Source organism: Portunus trituberculatus, chromosome 47 (assembly GCF_017591435.1).
Source record: "Portunus trituberculatus isolate SZX2019 chromosome 47, ASM1759143v1, whole genome shotgun sequence".
Taxonomy (NCBI): Eukaryota; Metazoa; Arthropoda; class Malacostraca; order Decapoda; family Portunidae; genus Portunus; species Portunus trituberculatus.
This window is the reverse complement of record NC_059301.1, coordinates 21,803,307-21,822,253: the sequence shown is the minus strand read 5'-3', so window position 1 is coordinate 21,822,253 and position 18,947 is coordinate 21,803,307. Positions and strand designations below refer to the sequence as shown.

Here is an 18,947-nt window from a genome sequence, read left to right as displayed (position 1 = left end):
GCACCGGGACACCACTCCCCCTTGCCCGCCCATCCCCCCCAGCCTGAGTATGTCTCCATTTGTTTAACTTTGTGAGGGAGTTGGCTGCATGAGCTTTCTGTATTTCCACTTACTGTCAGCCTTCTTTCCTTTCAAAATCTATGACAGATGAATGTTGTTTGCTGGTGAAGAGGAAGAGAGCGATAGACTGGGTGGCCTTCATTGAGATATACGTAATAACTCTGACTATGCCCAGCAATAAAGAATATTAAGAACAATTCGCATGATCTTTCACAAACACACACACACACACACACACACACACACACACACACACACACACACACACACACACACACACACACACACACACACACGCTCGACTCACAATCGAGAGGGCCGGGTTCGAGTCCCGGTAAGCGGCGAGGCAATTGGGCAAGCCTCTTAATGTGTGGCCCCTGTTCACCTAGCAGTAAATAGGTACGGGATGTAACTCGAGGGGTTGTGGCCTCGCTTTCCCGGTGTGTGTGGTGTGTGCTGTGGTCTCAGTCCTACCCAAAGATCAGTCAGTATGAGCTCTGCGCTCTTTCCTTATGGGAAAGGCTGGCTGGATGACCAGTAGACAACCGTGGTGAATAAAACACACACACACACACACACACACACACACACACACACACACACACACACACACACACACACACACACACACACACACACACACACACACACACACACACACACACACACACACACACCAATAAACTGAAGTATCATAGTTGTGGGGAATAAATTCACTAACTTACCATGCTAGTATACAGACAGTTTGTGTCGTCATATCTACGTGTCTGTTTTTTTATACAATTTATTTCTACGTTTATGAATGTTCCTTCTTCACAACGTCAATGCTTACAACACATAATTTACCGGTACTCCACTGGGAGCCTAAACTTCTATTGATCCTCCTACTTCAGACTCCTTCAATGTGTGTGTATTTACCTATTTGTATTTACCTATTTGTGATTACAGGGCCCGAGCCGTAGCTCTCTATGTCCTGTCTCTTTGTCCACACTTGTCCAATTTTTCCTTCATTTGACTGACACTCGCCGCACACACCACATCCACGCTCAGTTTGTTCCATGCATCAATGCTCCGATACGGGAAGCTATATATACTTCTTGATGTCGCTCGTGCAGGAGTCCTTCAGTATTTTCTTTGGGTGTCCTCTTAGGTAATTACTGGATGCCATCGTGATCAGGTTCTCCCTATCCAATATGTCCACTCCATGTACTATTTTGAACATTGTTATCATATCCCCTCTGACTCTTCTTTCTTCCAACATGCTTAATTCCAGCCTATTTAACCTCTCCTCATACGGTACCTCCTTAAAGTCTGGTATCATTCTTGTTGCTAACCTCTGCACTCTTTCCAGTTTCTTGACATGTTTCTTCATGTATGGTGACCAAATTACTGATGCATATTCCAACTGTGGCCTAATCAGGGTGGTCAATATTTTCTTTATCATGTTCCCGTCCAGGTAATTAAATGCCCATCCTATACTTTGGAGCATGCTGTACGTTTTTCCAAATATTCTATTAATGTGCTTTTCTGGAGACAGATTACTCTGTACAGTCACTCCCAAGTCTTTTTCTTCACTGACTTCAATTACAGTCTTCCCCCAGCTGGTAGTCTTTATATGGTCTATATTTACTTCTACCCATTCTCATTACACAGCTTTTGTTGGTATTGAATTCCATTTGCCACGTCCTGCTCCATTCATATATTTTGTCCAAGTCCTTCTGCAGTATATTACAGTCATGCATATTCCTCACTCTCCTCATAATCTTTGCATCATCTGCAAACATATTCATATAACTTCTCACTCCCTCTGGCATGTCATTTATATAGATCAGGAACATGATGGGACCAAGCACCGAACCTTGGGGAACTCCACTGGTTACCTTCCTCCACTCTGACTTCACTCCCTTCACTACCGTCCTCATTTCTCTACCTGTCAAATAATTTCTCATCCACTCCGTCAGATTTCCCCTTATTCCTCCGATACTACTTAACTTCCATATCAATCTGTTATGTGGTACTTTATCAAATGCTTTTTTTAAGTCTAGGTATACACAATCAACCCATCCATCCCTCTCTTGTAAAATATCGACCACTCTTGAGTAGAAACATAGCAAATTTGATACACACGATTTCCCTTTGTGTGTGTGTGTGTGTGTGTGTGTGTGTGTGTGTGTGTGTGTGTGTGTGTGTGTGTGTGTGTGTGTGTGTGTGTCAAGGCCCTTTCCTCTCCCTCAGAGGGACGGGTACAAGTCAACACGAACCCTCCTACCCTGGAAGAGCAGGAGCGCGAGCACCCTGAACTCTCTCTCGGGGGACGCTACCGGCCTGAGAACTGCACGGAGCGGCACAAAGTGGCCATCATCATCCCTTACCGGAACCGTGCTACTCACTTGACGGCCTTCGTCCACCACATGCATCCCTTCCTGCAGCGGCAGCAACTCGAGTACACCATTTACGTGGTGGAGCAGGCAGGTGGGTGGCCGCTTGCATGGTTGCTGGTGGCGAGGGCGTGGGATGTTGTTGTTGTTGTTGGCAGATACAGCGTTGCATTATGTTTGTGGTTACATGTAGACTAGTTGTAAAGCCCTTATAAATGTTGAATAATTATTCTTTTTGACTCACAATAAATAACGCTCTGTGTACATGGTGTTAACACACCTGCTGCCAAGTCATCGCTCCTTTTCCTTTTAGTTTCAATCATCTTTTACATATAGCTAATTGGATTTTTTTTCTCTCTCTTCTTTCTCATGTCGTAGAACGTTGTGCAATTTATTCCGTAATATCAGTTTTCATCATTACCGTGTTTCATGCCATTCATTCTGTAATGTTCCCTCATCTTAGCATCCATTCTTTTGTTATTCACACCACTGCACTCTTTATAGTATACACTGGCCACAATGTCGCCTCGTAATTTGTTGTTTACGTTGTTAATTAAGGTAGCAACTCTTTCAATCGAGGAATGCTGATGAATGTAGGGGTCCTTGAAGCTCTCCATCAGCATGACTTTGACTGTCTGGTGCTTCACGACGTAGACCTTCTGCCAGAAGACGACCACAACCTTTACACCTGCTCAGACTCTCCCAGACACATGTCGGCCTCGATAAGCACGAATGATTACAGGTGTGGCTTGCGCTCTATAATTCAACACTGGTCAACTTTTTCCTATCTACTATTCAATGTCAGGTCATCTAGGTAAATTAAAAATATAAATATGTGTTAAAGTGACATATCAAAGATATAGTTTGTAGTGAATAAAAAATAAGAGTAATTATCAGCGCTATTATCGGTACTCAGATTACTTTATAAGAACAATTTTGGAGGCGTGTCTGCCATCACGGCGAAGCAGTTCACCGCCATCAACGGGTTCAGTAACAAGTTCTGGGGTTGGGGCGGTGAGGACGACGACTTCTTTAACCGCGTCAGACATCACGGCCTCAACGTGTCGCGCTACCCAAGCAAGGTGGCTCGCTACACCATGCTGTCCCACAAGAAGGCGAATCCCAGCCCTGACAGGTGAGCCTGACGGCCGGCGCGGCCTTGCCAAGCCTCGCCAAGCAGAAGGAATGGTAATAGGTAATCTGGTATGCTTTGTGTTATTGCCAACGATGAGAGTTGTCTCCGCTCTACAGATTCACAAACCTCCGCCAGGGTAAGTGGAGGTTCAAGACGGACGGTCTGAACACCATCAATTACCAAATACTGAAGACTGAACGACGGCGACTGTTTACGTGGCTGTTCGTGGCTCTGGCATACACGTGATACACAAGTGAGCACTTGGTGTTACGATAATTTGGTCCATGGCAAACCATGTTTATTATTTTTTCATTCATTTATTTATTTATTTTGTTTTATTTATTTGTTTGTTTATTTATTTACTTATTAGTTTATTATTTTACCATTTTGTTTCATGTTGTACCATATCATTCATGCATTCTATTTAGTTTTTTATCCATTCTATTTTCAGGTCCGAGTAAAAACTGTGGAAGTTTCTGCCTCTGACACCGACCCGTGTTGATGGCACCCCTGCCCAGGATTTGCAGAGGCATATCCATATGAAATGAAACATCAAAGATTTGATAATGATAGGTTATCTGATAGTGCCCGTGCCCTTCTGGCAAGTGAAAATTCATTTGACAATTATGTTTTGAATTTGCTACTTGCTCCATTTTAGTCTCATGATAGTGTAATTTAAAGATAACTTATTTGTATAATTTTAAGATTTATGTTTTAATTTATGTATGATTTTGAAATTGTGTAGATAGTTGTAAGATTTTCCTTGTATACTCCTTTCTTTTAATATTCTAAATTTTATAACGATGTCATTTTAAACTGTATTTTTATTCTCAAATTAATTTTATGAATGACAAGGTATTATTTTTTTTTCTCGTGGAATATGTTTAAAATATCCTATGTATCTTCTTTTGAAGGCAAATAAACACATAAATAAATAAATAAATAAATAAATATGTGCTAAATAACTGTTAGAAAACAAGTGCTTAAAAAACAAAAAAGTGTTTTTATACATACTGGTTGCTGTGTGATACAAAGATACAAGCTGGAATCTTTGTTTGCTATATTAAGAACACAATAGCTCGATAACAATAACGGAAGGCGTAGTACTAAGACACACCTGGCCATTGCTTTGGCATCACTAGAAAAAAGACTCACATGTTACTCTTGCTAATGGTGTGTACTGACGGAATAACTGAGTTCGTATTTTGTTCCTCCGTCCCCCCCCCCTCCCTCCTCCTTCTCTCCTGGTTTGCTTCTTTCTTACTGTGAATAAAAAATACCTTCCCAGTGATTCCATACTTCCCTCGCCGATTGGTTAAGTTACATCAGATTTATTTATCTATCAATTTACCTACCTATCTGTTTATTTTTTGTTTGTTTGTCTATCTTTATCGAACATGTACCGTAGTATGAAGACATGTATAAGAATGTCAACTCTCCATGTAACGGTAACAAACCTTCATTAAATACTACCTCATTACTGCCGTACTGCGTCAGGCGGTGTTTTGTGGTCGTGACTCATAACCAAAGGCAAGACCATGGAGCAGCTGTCACGGGGAAGGCTGCAGCAAACTGTGCCATGTTGATACTTAATACATGTCTGTATGATTTAAACCCATTGCCCATCAAGCGGTGCTCCCGTATAGATTTTTTGCTAAATTATGCAAGCAGATGCAGTTTATTTATATTCCCGACATAACTTAATCATCGAATGGTGAATGTAAGAAAATGTATTGGAGAGAGAGAGAGAGAGAGAGAGAGAGAGAGAGAGAGAGAGAGAGAGAGATTTTTTTTTTTTTTTTTTTGTCGAGAAATAAACAGTCATTGTCTGGGCCATATAATTTTTAAACAATGGTGGAAAACAAAAAGAATGAAAATGAAAAGTAATTAGACGAAACTCATGAGAAAGGTTGGTAAGTGCTGTTGCAAAGGAGCAGCTGTGGACTGAACCAACTGTGTTTACTTCAGAGTTGAGTCAGATGAGTGGTGAGCGGGACGCGTTGGTGTGACACAGTACGGGTTGAAGATGAAGACCGTCACTTGCACCGCGCCTGTAAACATTGCAGTCATCAAGTACTGTAAGTAAAGATGTTATCAATTTCCAGTGTAGTGGAATGCGCTGTTGTGTTGTGTAGATGCGTGGTGCTTGAGTACAGGAAATGCCAATAAGATGCCTGAGCCGTCACACGCAAACAGGTGCCCCTCGCCTCCACCCGGTGCATGGATAACATCACCTTTTCTCTACCGACTCATTCAGATACCAAAAAAACTAAACCTCAGTTATTTTTATGGTTGCCTAGATTTCTTAACTTCAGTTAAAATTGTTAACAAACTTTCTTGTATTCATCAAGATTAGGAATGTGGTGGTAAATGGTGTTTTAGCTAAAAGAAAGATATTGCTGCTCAACTCTATAGTAAATATTAAGATGAGGCACACATCTCTATTTACTAGTGTTTTCACTCTTACCCTGAATGAACTTGTGGACCTGATGGGAAAGTGGGGTTTCTGGGCCAAATTGCATGGCAAAATATTATGACTTACCAAAAAGAAATGGGAATTACTGCTGCTGTTGTTATGATGGGTGCTATCTCTGGTACTACAGAAAACCTCCAGAAATCGAACACTAGTCTCACCTTCCATTACCTAACCTAGGTTAGATGGTACTACCATAATATAGACATCCCGTCACTTCTCAGCTGTCATAGTTTAGGGTTGCCAGCTGTCGTCAGACCTGAGCCAGATATGCACTGTTGCCAATCTAGCAAAAGAACTCTCCCCAACCTCCCTCTCTCTCTCTCTCTCTCTCTCTCTCTCTCTCTCTCTCTCTCTCTCTCTCTCTCTCTCTCACACACACACACACACACACACACACACCAGTCCTAATAGTGTAACAGAGATATTGTTTTTGTTCTTGGGCCTTGTTGGGCTACAGAATATCTTGATCATGATTCTGTACTATGCATTTAGAAGTCATGATTACAGTCAGCTTTAATTAGATTGGAGAGAGAGAAAGATTGTTTCTCACACACACACACACATCCTAATAGTGTAACAAAGATATTGTTTTTGCTCTTATCCTTTGTCAGGCTACAGAATATCATGATCACGATGCTGTACCCAAATCAAATATTGAGAGAGAGAGAGAGGTTGGGGAAGAGTTCGTTTTTGCTCTTCTCCATTGTCAGACAAGTTCTGTGACAGAATATCATGGAGATACCATAAATAAAATATCAAGAGAGAGAGAGAGAGAGAGGTTGGGGAGAGTTCTTTTACTACATTGGCATCACTGTATATCTCTGGCTAAGGTCTGGCGACTGCTGGCGTCCCCAAACCACACTGCTGAGAGATAAGTGACAGGATGTTTATACTATGGTAGTGCCAATTAGATTAGGTAGTGCTAGTTCAGGTAATGTTTGGCTAGATTAGTATCCCTAAGGAAGTATAGACTACTAAAATGTAATCCTAATAAAAGAAACCGCAGTTGTTAATAATATACTCCACATTTCTATCTTGAGATGATTGGCTGTTGCATTTGGAACCTTATACATTGTAAATAGTTTATACACTGTACATAGCATATGGGGATTGAGTTCAATTTATCTTTATAGTATCAGAACCACTATAAGAAATCTAGATCTTATATATACCATATTGACCATAAGAAATCTAGAATACTATTAACACTTTTTCAGGGGGTAAGCGAGACGAGAAACTCATTTTGCCTCTGAATGATTCCATCAGTTTCACTCTCAGCCAGGATGAGATGTGTGCCAAGACAACAGTCTCCATCTCTCCTGCATTTACAGAGGATAAATTTTGGCTGAATGGCAAGTATGTGTACCTCCCTTCATGTTGGACACTGGTTATCTTATCACATGTTTCATGTCATTTTTGCAAACATTTGCTGAAATTTTTCAGGATTACATCTGTCATTCATTCATTAATCATGTTTTCAATGTTATATAGTACATGATACTATTTCCATGGATATAAGTTAGTTTATATTTACAAAAGTATTCTAATCAATATGTCCATTTCAGGAAGGAGTCGCTTGAAAATCCAAGGGTACAAAACTGTTTGAAAGAAAGTAAGTTCAGAATGTTTTTGTTCTTGTCTGTAAAAAAATTGTTCCAGTTATTCTCTCTCTCTCTCTCTCTCTCTCTCTCTCTCTCTCTCTCTCTCTCTCTCTCTCTCTCTCTCTCTCTCTCTCTCTCTCAGGTACATGCCAAAAAAGGTCTGTGCAGCCACATGGTCTGTGGAAGAGAGAATGGTTACAATTGAAAAATTCATAAAGAAGTTATCATGAAAATAGTGGTAAAAGACAACAGTTAAGTTACCATCCTTCTCATAGCTCCAAATGTGTGTGTGTGTGTGTGTGTGTGTGTGTGTGTGTGTGTGTGTGTGCATTTGTAAGTATCATTCATCTACAGTTGTCTGCTGGTCATCCAGCCAGCCATTCTCCTACAGAAAGAGCTCAGAGCTCATATTGACCAATTTTTTAGTAGAACCATGTATTCACGATCATCTGCTGGTTCATTGACTGATTTTCGGGTAGGAGTGAGACCACACCACACTCCACGTACCGGGAAAACGAAGCTACAACCCCTCGATATATTAAGACTGAATATGATATTAACTAATGTAGGATGATTCAAGTAGTAAATGTGACTATACATTTGTTTCAGTCAGGAGGCGAGCATCAAAGAGAAAATTTGAAGGATCAGATGAAAATGTTTGGAGTTGGCATGTCCACATCTGCTCTGAGAACAACTTCCCCACAGCTGCTGGCCTTGCCTCCTCAGCAGCCGGTTATGCCTGTCTTGGTAAAGTTTGGGACCTTCCATGAGGAAAAGTATTGCAAAATGTTAAAGAGATCTTTGTGTAGACATAGCTAGTAGGTATTTTCATATATCAGAATAAGTTAGTAAGGTAAAGAAAGTGTTTCATGACTCACAGCATCTCATTGTCATCATCATAAAGAATCTTGTCCCAGCATAATTTTTATACATACTCCTCCCATGTTCACAATTTGATTATTTATCCACATTGAAAAAGTTTAGCTGTTATTTGCATCCATCACATTACTCCATCCCTGACTAGTTCCAAGAAACCGACTTATTTTATACATTTTCTTTGCATTTGTTTCTCTGAGGTGCTGATTTAGTTTTTGTATCAAATGTGACACCTTTCTCAGCCACACAGACTCAGGTAGGAATGTTGGAGTGTGTATTGTGTATTTAGTTGATGCTAGGATGTCACATAGTCTAGGTGGGGGGGTTGGTTTCAACCATGCACTCAAGATTCTTCATTAATTTGAAACTTCCATGTGTGATATGAACATGAGTCCAACAATGCTGCCAGATATACCTAATTATGTTAGGTATGAGCTTAGTAAATAAAGCTCAAATTCTAACTATATCAGAAATTACAACCAATCATGCATCAATCAGCTTAAACTTAATAATATGTTAATTTTATTTTTCAGTGTATGCTCTGGGTCAAGTGTATGGTGTAGAGGGGGATTTGTCATCTGTAGCCCGCCAGGGGTCAGGAAGTGCCTGCCGTAGCATTCATGGTGGACTGGTGCGGTGGTACAAGGGAGATGCTGATGATGGCTCAGACTCCGTGGCTCGGCCCATTGCACCACCAGACCATTTTCCAAATTTGCGGGTCATCATATGTGTGGTAAGTCTTTAGATACAGGAACAATGTCTATTCAAAATGGGAAATAAACCTATGGATATGGTATTTAAGCCAGAAATCTTTCATACATAAGCAAAGCATGCATGGCTCCAGGAGGTTGGGGTGTTGGGACTCCATTATTTAATAAGATTGGGTAGCCAGCAACTTCTGATTCCAAAATTAAAAGATTCTGTTTACAAAAAATATGCAAGACACCTTTCAGAATATCCAATAGTAAGCAATTTTAAACAATGATAAGAATAATTGTGTCAGAATTTTTGGAGTTGTAATCCTTAACTTCTACTCAAAAGATATTTTGTACCAGATTTGAGTTTTACAACTTATATTTTGTTTAAAGGTAAATGCAGGCCAGAAGAAGACAGGAAGCACTGTGGGCATGAAGCAGACAGTGGCCACATCCAGCTTAATGCAACACCGCATCAGTGTGTCCCTCACAGCACGAATAGAATCCATGATGAAGGTTAGCTCAACACTGTGATTCTATATTGATATATGAAGAAATTTTCTTGATTCTACTCAAAATAGTATTTATGTGAGTAACTAGCATCACTCATGACTGGTAATCAATTTGGATGGAAGAATAGATATGTGTTTCATGTTAATGTTAGTGTTATGATGATAATTATAATAATGTTAAAAAGTATACTGTATATACGTATATAAGAATAATGTTTTTTTTGGCTATTTTCTTTTGTATTATTACTGCAGAACAATAATTTGCATTATGATACTGCAACTTAAAACCTAAAACTCATTATTTGTCATGGAAAGACATCTTACAATTGCTTACTTTGTATCTCTAATCTCTCATCTTCAAGAAATCAATCAAGAAATGACCAAACAATTTTGAAAACTTTCTCATGATACTTCCAAACCAATTGTCTGTGGGGTTTTCGGTGAAAGTGATAATGTCAGGATGATAGAGAACATCTTGAAGTAGTGTTGCTTGGAAATGGCAAGGTATTGTATAGACACAGCACCTTACATGTAAATGTAATATTTCTCTTCCCATCTCACACAAACATCATATACATTTTAAGTTTAATTATTTATACTAATTTATTGATGATCTCAACCTTTTCCATTGTCTTTTCATAAGAATATTCACCTCTTCATTTTATATTCTTCTTTCAGCCCTGAACCCCACATTGTATAAATTCTAATAACATATCCTACACTCTCGTCATTGAAAATTCCCTTCTTCTTCAAGTGAACCTCAATTATTTTTCATACATTATATATGTCAGAGAATTTATTGATCTGCATTAATCATTAAACCTTAAATTAAAGCATTAGTTTTATGTTCTCTCATTCACAAAGCCTTTTTACATTTGTTTTGGCATCAAGATTATTGTGGTTTGAAGCCAATTAAGTACATCTAGTAATGGAATATCTTGCAGGCTTAGTACCACAGATATATCAATCTGTCATATTGTCACAGCTTATGTACTTAATTTTTCACAGGCAATTGAAGAAAAAGATTGGCCAACTTTCTGTGACCTTACAATAGCAGACAGCAATGAAATGCATGCTGTGTGCCTAGACACCTTCCCTCCCTGTGTGTACATGACTGATACCTCACATGCTGTGGCCAGCCTTCTTCATAAATATAATGATTTAAAGACCACTGAAAGTAATGTTAACCATAAGGTGAGTCTTAAAGTGATTGTGACTTAATATCTTTCTTTTTTATTGTGTGTGAAAGATGAAAGATTACACATAGGTAATTCTTGATATTATGCTCAGATGTAAACCACATAAGGTCATTACTACAAGTTATTATCCCTCAGGTTTGTTATACTTTTGATGCTGGCCCAAATGCCTGCATCTTTGCCCCAGAGGCTGTAGCTGAAGAGGTATTGGCTCTGCTGCTGCAGGCTTTCCCTCCACCTCCAACGCAGGCTGCAGAGGAGTATGTCAAGGGGATTCCCACTCATCCTGCCACTCTCTCAAAGGTATTTACTCTATAGTGTTCATTTTATTATATTGTATGTATAAGAACTGAGATAAGTAAGATACAATCCAGAGTGTTATCCATAAAGCTTGTCACTGTGATTATACTAAAACCCATCCGTACCTACCCATAGGGCGTTGGCCATGTCTGCCGTGAGACTATGCCAAATCTCCAATAAAAACAAACTACTCACTGTCCTGTAGTCATAGCATTATAAAAAATAACGTTCTCAGAACATTCAGAAACTTTAATTAAGTGGTAGATGATATAAATAATTGTCATATACGAAAATAAATTAAGCTAGTTCATATACATGGACGGTGATGTGTCATATCAGGTCAGGCGACGTTGCCACTCACGACCCAGGTGGAATTTCCTGGGGAGGTTGGGGGGGTATTTACTCTATAGTGTTCATTTTATTATATTGTATGTATAAGAACTGAGATAAGTAAGATACAATCCAGTGTTATCCATAAAGCTTGTCACTGTGATTATACTAAAACCCATCCGTACCTACCCATAGGGTGTTGGCCATGTCTGCCGTGAGAATTTCCTGGGGAGGTTGGGGGGGTGAGTCAGGTCGCCACGCACGTGTCGCTTCACTCTTCCTCTGGTCACTACCATGGAAGGACCCCCTGACACTTCCCCGTCATACACTGTCTTGCGCAGCCAGACCAAGGAATTCATATTCCGCCTTAAAAGATATTTCTTGCAAGAGAAAGCAAATCGGGCAACACTCTTACCTTTAACTCAAGCAAGGAACCACTCAATATATTACTGTGTTTCTACTCGCATGTGCACTTATTTGACAAACATGTAAATTAATTGTCTCATTTTCATGTATATAACTAGAATCTTTATTGCATTTAATGTACTATATAGCTGCATAGGTATTTGGGTCTCTTCTGACTTCTTTTAAAGAAGTAGAGAACGATCATCACTCCGTTTTCTTTGAAGAAGGTGCTGGTATAGCAGTGGCAACGTCGCACCCAAGAGGAGCCACACCTTGTGGGTAGCTACGGATGAGTTCTAGTATAGTAATGGTAATGAGAAACATTAATTATCAGAGTTTGATGAATGTGAAGTAGATTAATACATTTTATATGCTGAATTGTTTTTATTATTTTGTTTTCAGGAGTTGACTAGTTTAGCAGAAGATTGTGTGCAAAGTGGGAAACTTCAGTATTTGATCCACACTAAAATAGGTGATGGGCCAAGGGTCTTGGTGGATCCAGCCTCTAGCTTGCTGGACAGCACCACAGGCTTACCAAAGTCAACAGACAATAATATATAGGGAAGTGAGAATATGGGTTGGATATGGAGTAACTCTAGAAATATTGTACGTGAATGTATACAAAGATGCAGTACAATCCCATCATTGTTTAAATACTTCCTCTGCAAGAAGTAAGTAATTCCCCCACAGCAGTTACAATTGGTGAGAAACTGAAATTCTATAACAGAAGGCATCATAAAAGTATTGAAAGTGTTAAGTGTAGAAAGAGTTAAATCTTGTTATAACTGAAAGCCTTGGTACATAGAGATACATGTGTTGTAAGAGCTTTGGGAATGATGCCTTTTCAGAGAAGTTATCTACAGTCATATTCCTGTCACTGCCAGCCCTACTTTGTATAGATATAGGTTCTTTGTTATACATTGTCAGATATATATGGTACATGTCCTCAGAAATATGTACAAAAGGTAGTCCTTTGTGCCTTTACTGTGACTGTTACTCAAGCCACTGAAAATCCATCTCAAGAAACAATATTGATAGCTTGGTGAGTTGTTGAGCAATGTTATTCCCATGTTATTCCCACACTGTCTTAAAAGAATGTTGCCTTCCCTTTCTTCATGATGAGGATGAGTGCTTAGCTATTATAGCTTAATTCAGTTTTTTTTTTTTTTTTTTTTTTTTCAATATCTATAGCATTATTTAATAAAGCTACCAAGATCATTACCATAATTTTTGTCATAGTATGTTATTGTTATTGCCATCATCATCATCAGGAACAGCATTGTGTATTCCACACAGATTAGATATTCAAGTGAATCTTCAGGAATCAGTGAAGTGTGTGGGTGATGTTGCTACAAGAATATTGTCTACATATGTATTCCAAGTAACTGAATAGTGCCTCAGTGGCCTGTTCTTTGGTGGTTTGTTGTTCCCGAAGGGAATTGGAGTATAGAGATATTAATGTCATTTACATTAGTAAAGCAGCAACATGTATTTTGTTGCAACTTATTTAGAACATTGAATTTTCTTTTCTTTTTATTTTATTTATTTTATTTATTTTTTTAAGAGCAAAATATTTATGAGTATATTATGAATTATTTTAGGCTTTCTATGTAGGCCAGTAGCTACAGTAAAACCTCCCTAAACTGAATGCAAATAAGATAAATATTGAATAACCTGAACATTCTTATTCTGTAGTTCCACTCCATCCCCAATCATACCAGAGCCACCGACCAACGTCTTTGACTCAGACTATGAGTGACAAGCAAAAGTTTACTAGGTAGTACAGTGCATTACATCATGTTAACTCTCGTGTGACCAATGTGTTGTGTATTTTTAAGTGAGCTCTTAAGTGAACACTAAGTGTGTAATGTCATAATGCTAAGTGAGCTCTTAAATGTCCAGCTAGTCTGTTGTGTACAGTGTGTAATAACAAAATAATATGATATCTATCTTGGGGATTATAATGTGGTTAAAATTTCTTAACAGTTGTGCTATAAATAACTATATATATATATATATATATATATATATATATATATATATATATATATATATATATATATATATATATATATATATATATATATATGTGTGTGTGTGTGTGTGTGTGTGTGTGTGTGTGTGTATAGATTTGGATAAACCATCAGCATTCTCAAATTATATAGTTTGGTTTATGGAGGTTTTATTGTATTTTTTAAAGGCACCTTCTTCCTTTATATATACATCATGTCCTGCATGTGATAGTGGTGAAGGCTTCATATCTCCTGATCTCATTCCAGATACTAATGGTATCTGTAAGTTATTTGGGCTTCCTAATCTCAGTCTAGCAAATAGATTGTGAAACGTTTATGCTTCCAGGTAGTACAATGTAGTTGATATTTACATGCTATTATACAAGCCTGCCTTTTATGGTTAATGTAAGATAGTATCCAAGTGACAAGTAGCAAAAGATCATTAAGTGATGTTGAGAAAAAAAAAAAAAAAACTCCATTTTTGTCACATGAAAATTAGGTGTGTAGGCGGACATGTAGTTTTAGTCCATGTACCTTTGGAGCAAATCAGATATGAACTTACAGCTTTATATCTATTGTCACATATCAAATAATAAATGTATTATTTTATCATTTTGATTTGTTATTTAAATTTATGTAAAATTTGAGATTTTGAGTGTACACTATAGATAGAATATACTGTAGGTAGATAGTCTATGTTCTGACAGGATTATATGGAATGAATAGCAAGAGACTATTTATGATTATGGTGCTTGTCTATATTTAGTAAGAGAAGTTCCAGTTGCATTAATAGCTAAGGAAGAAAATTATGTATGATTTATTTATATCTATTTGTTGTTATTGATTAATTATTTTATTTTATTTTTATTATTTTTTTTTCATTATTATTGGTACAACTATATTAGTTATTTATTTATTTATGTGTTTATTATTTATTTTTAGTTTATTTTTCTTAATGAAATATCAGGGCCATTTTTGTTTTCCCCATTTTTTTTCCCATAGTGAAGGTTTGTGTACGTATTTTGCATTGTGCTATAATGATTGGTGGTAATCTTACAGCACATTAAATTTTCTCTTGCCAACTTTCCGATAGATTTTGATTTGGTTGCTACTGAGGTTATTACTATGTACTACACACTTTGGTAACTGTTGCCATTGACCCTTACATGCTGTAAGCATACTTGTGACCATAAAAATTGGATTAATTTCCGCAAGAAATTAAGATTATATATTGCATGTCATTTAATTACATACTGAAAGACAGTATCCATGGCATAAGGTAGCATTAGTATAGTGGCTGGCAAAGTCATGCTTGCTGTCAAAATAATCAGTATGTTGACATCAATCTGCCAAGAGTGACAGTCTTAAGTTCTGACTGATAGCAGGTGAACCATGACATCCAGGTCACCCTATATAGTTAAGGTGTGACACTACACTGGTCACGTGTGGTGTATCATTGTGTATGTAGTAATGTTTGTTGCAGCTTCATGGTTTGGTGTGAATCCTGGTGGTTGGGTTTGTGATAAGTTATTATTAGTGGTTATCTCTTAGTTTAGATTTTATTGCTTAAGTTAAATCTGTAGGTCACAATGGCTTTTCTTTTCTTATTAAAAATTTCTTTAATATTTGTGAAGTGTCATTTCATAACATCAGTTTCTCCCACAGCTTGATGAAAAATTTGCTAAAGTGATTTTACGATTTTACTACATTTGTAGTAATGGTGGTAGTAGTAGTAGTAGTAGTAATAATAGTGTGTGTGTGTGTGTGTGTATATATATATATATATATATATATATATATATATATATATATATATATATATATATATATATATATATATATATATATATATATATATATATATATATATATATATATATATATATATATATATATATATATATATATATATATATATATATATATATATATATATATATATATATATATATATATATATATATATATATATATATATATATATATATATATATATATATATATATATATATATATATATATATATATATATATATATATATATATATATATATATATATATATATATATATATATATTCTCACTTGTTCGAGAGGAGAGGAGAGAAGATGCATGGGAGAAAGAGCGTCTGTGTGTACCATGCCAGGAAGATTAAGTAGAGAAAGAGGAGACTGATGTAATAATGAATACGAGTAAAAAGAGGGAAAAAAAGTGTTCAGTACATTTTATTCACATTAGCTAACCCTGCCCACTCAGCGAGGAGGCTTGAAAGGCGTGTGGATTGCGGACGGTGTGTCTGGTGGATGTGTGGTTTTGTAGTAGTGGCAAATCCTACCTCAACAGGTCTTATTGCTTAGTGTATTACCGTTATGCTATAGAAAACATACAGTATATGCACGATTTTTTTATTATTTTATTATTCATTTATTTATTTTTTTTTTTTTATGTGACTTGTTCAAACCAGTGTTCATGCATCACTGTCACTTTAAAGTATACTTGAATATAGAGACCGTTTGTTTACATGAATAAGGTGCGTAATCGTAAATTTCTCGGTGTCTTATTGCAACTACTTAAAAAAGTATTGGTAATTATCTGCGTTTTCAGTAAAGTAAGAGCGTGGGAAAATATCTGAATCGTCAGCAAAGAAAAAAAAATGTGAACCTCACAAATAATTTGTTGTCTTTGAAAAAATATTTCGTATAAAAGCAAGCCTTTTTTTTTATCCAGATATAGACTACACAATGCAGTCTATGATACAAATCTATATATATTTATGGATGTGTTGCTGGTATTCTTCAAGATGAAAATGGCTGAACATACTTGTAGATATAAAATACATAGAACTTCAATGCGAAACGTTTTCCGACTGCTTTCCACAGGCTATGGCGGCGGTTATTTTGATTTTCATGAAAGCTTCAAGGTTATAGAGATAGCTTAACATAAATTGTGTGATGAATAGAAGAAAATAATAAAATCTTATTGATTTCAATGGCCTTCGATAACAGCCGCGATGCGAGAAACAGAGTTTAAGAACAGAATCCATTCAATCATACTGATAAACCCTCCCTCATGCGGCGAGTACAGCTGGGTGCGATGCCTGTACCTGTAGTTCGTAGTGGTGGGAGGAGTGTTTAAGGGGATATACGAATATGATATGTTGGCGGGGTGTCTGCAAGGGCCGTCAATTCACCAAGAATGTTGGGTGGCGGTGCCAGTGTGTTTAGGACTCCTGTTGGAGTGCGAAGTAGACAAAACCGTCGAGGCTCGCCTGGTCCATCTGGTAACCCAAAACAGCCATATGCGGGTCACCAGGAGCTTTAGGTCACCCCGTGTCAGGAGAATGGCCACGGCTCCGTCCTTGGACTCCATAGAATCCTTGTGGTCCTCCTGGTTATTTCGGTTATCATCGGCTTCCTTTCGAGAATCCTGCTTCATTCAGGCTTGGAGGACACTGTACATCCTGCACATGTCGTCCTCTGCAGTCTTGATTGTCCTAACCTTCCTAATTCGTCATTGTCATAGTAATTCACGTCCAGTTTATCGTCAGAAGTCTTGTAAGGCTCTGCGTCGGTCATCATCCTCGTCATCGTCGAGGTGTTTGTGTCAATGTTGGCTGTTGCCTTTGCTTTCCACATGCAGGGAGTCACAATGGTCCGCAACCTGTCCTCCAATATGCAATAGGCCGTCCAAATCAAGACTCTTGACGGCCTTTCCTTTATTTCCAGACTGTCCTCCAGGGAATACCTGTGAGAGTCCTTCCACTCGCTGCGGGCTGCGGCCACTCGTCAGCACCAGCAGACACATTAGGCGTGCGAGTCCAAGCCGGCAAAACCTCACTGTCCACTGCTGTATCCATAATCCATGTCTAGCTAGTACTCCCTCCTTCCACGACTACTGCAGTACCAGCTTTCGCCGCCTCCTGACGACTGAACTTTGCATTTGTAATACTGTTAGTGATCCAAATGTTGTCACTGCAACACACTCAAGGAAAACACAATTCAGATGACAACGAAATACTTCAGACATGACACCTATGAGCATGTCACTTGGAGAGAGAGAGAGAGAGAGAGAGAGAAGAGCTTATGACAAAAGATGTAGTCTCTCTCTCTCTCTCTCTCTCTCTCTCTCTCTCTCTCAAAATAAGGTTTTCTAAATAATGGTAAGGATAGCATCAATAATAATAATAATGATAATAATAATAATAATAATAATAATAATAATAAATAATAATAATAATAATAATAATAATAATAATAATAATAATAATAATAATAATAATAATAATAATAATAATAATAATAATAATAATAATAATAATAATAATAATAACGAAAATAATAATAATAATAATAATAATAATAATAATAATAATAATAATAATAATAATAGTAATAGTAACAACAAAATAACAACAACAACAGCAATAGGGTGTAGGTGGTATAGTAAGGCAGCGAAGTGTGTCTTTCGCAACTCAAGGGAGACAAAGTGGGTTACATAAATAACATCAAATAATGGTATGCATGAAGGCCTTTATGTGACGTTGGAAGGAACATACAAAGACATATATTTAGAATAACGCTGTGTGTGTGTGTGTGTGTGTGTGTGTGTGTGAGCGGCGCCGTACGTACAGGTCAGTGAACGGCCGGCCAGCAGTCCCCAGCTCGCGTGCCATCGCCAACTGTCTTCAACAAAGGATAAAAAACAAAGTCAAATCTAAGAATGGAAAGACTCACATGTTCTCGCTGGGGTTCCTACTCATGTACAAACAAGCACCAGCACTCTTCATGTTCACAGATAACCAGGGTGCTTTTGAACCGAACTTTATTTAGAAAATACTGGCACAAAACGTTCCACAGCACCCGCCGTCTTCTCGCACTGAGTCAGCACCTCCCCCTCCCCTTCTATCCAGCCTCCTTCTCTCCTCTCCCCTCCACTACTTCCCCCTACCAGCCATGAACCTTTCAGCGCTTT

At 37.7% G+C, this 18,947-nt stretch overlaps 2 protein-coding genes across 3 annotated transcripts in view; both read left to right on the top strand.

Moving 5' to 3' along the window:
- Positions 1-4,512, top strand: part of LOC123520613 (beta-1,4-galactosyltransferase 2-like) — a 6,040-nt gene extending 1,528 nt beyond the window's left edge. Inside the window, exons 2-7 of the mRNA XM_045283056.1 lie at positions 1-47; positions 2,296-2,532; positions 2,997-3,180; positions 3,355-3,573; positions 3,690-3,826; positions 4,025-4,512. The exon at positions 1-47 is cut by the window's left edge and continues 89 nt beyond it. Of these exons, the coding sequence (XP_045138991.1) occupies positions 1-47; positions 2,296-2,532; positions 2,997-3,180; positions 3,355-3,573; positions 3,690-3,819 (817 nt within the window). The 3' untranslated portion in view covers positions 3,820-3,826; positions 4,025-4,512. The remainder of the gene's footprint in view (positions 48-2,295; positions 2,533-2,996; positions 3,181-3,354; positions 3,574-3,689; positions 3,827-4,024) is intronic.
- A 1,011-nt stretch (positions 4,513-5,523) lies between these two features.
- Positions 5,524-12,604, top strand: LOC123520611 (diphosphomevalonate decarboxylase-like). Of its 2 annotated transcripts, none has more exons than XM_045283050.1 (9): positions 5,524-5,651; positions 7,267-7,405; positions 7,615-7,661; positions 8,260-8,397; positions 9,060-9,259; positions 9,615-9,737; positions 10,742-10,927; positions 11,068-11,232; positions 12,367-12,604. In XM_045283050.1, the coding sequence occupies exons 1-9, from the start codon at positions 5,600-5,602 to the stop codon at positions 12,523-12,525; spliced, it is 1,209 nt and encodes a 402-aa protein (XP_045138985.1). In that variant the 5' UTR covers positions 5,524-5,599; the 3' UTR covers positions 12,526-12,604. The 2 variants fall into 2 exon arrangements, with proteins under 2 accessions (XP_045138985.1, XP_045138986.1); XM_045283051.1 differs by lacking the exon at positions 12,367-12,604 and adding an exon at positions 11,755-12,359 and having other exon boundaries at positions 5,557-5,651.
- The last annotated feature ends 6,343 nt before the right edge of the window (positions 12,605-18,947 follow it).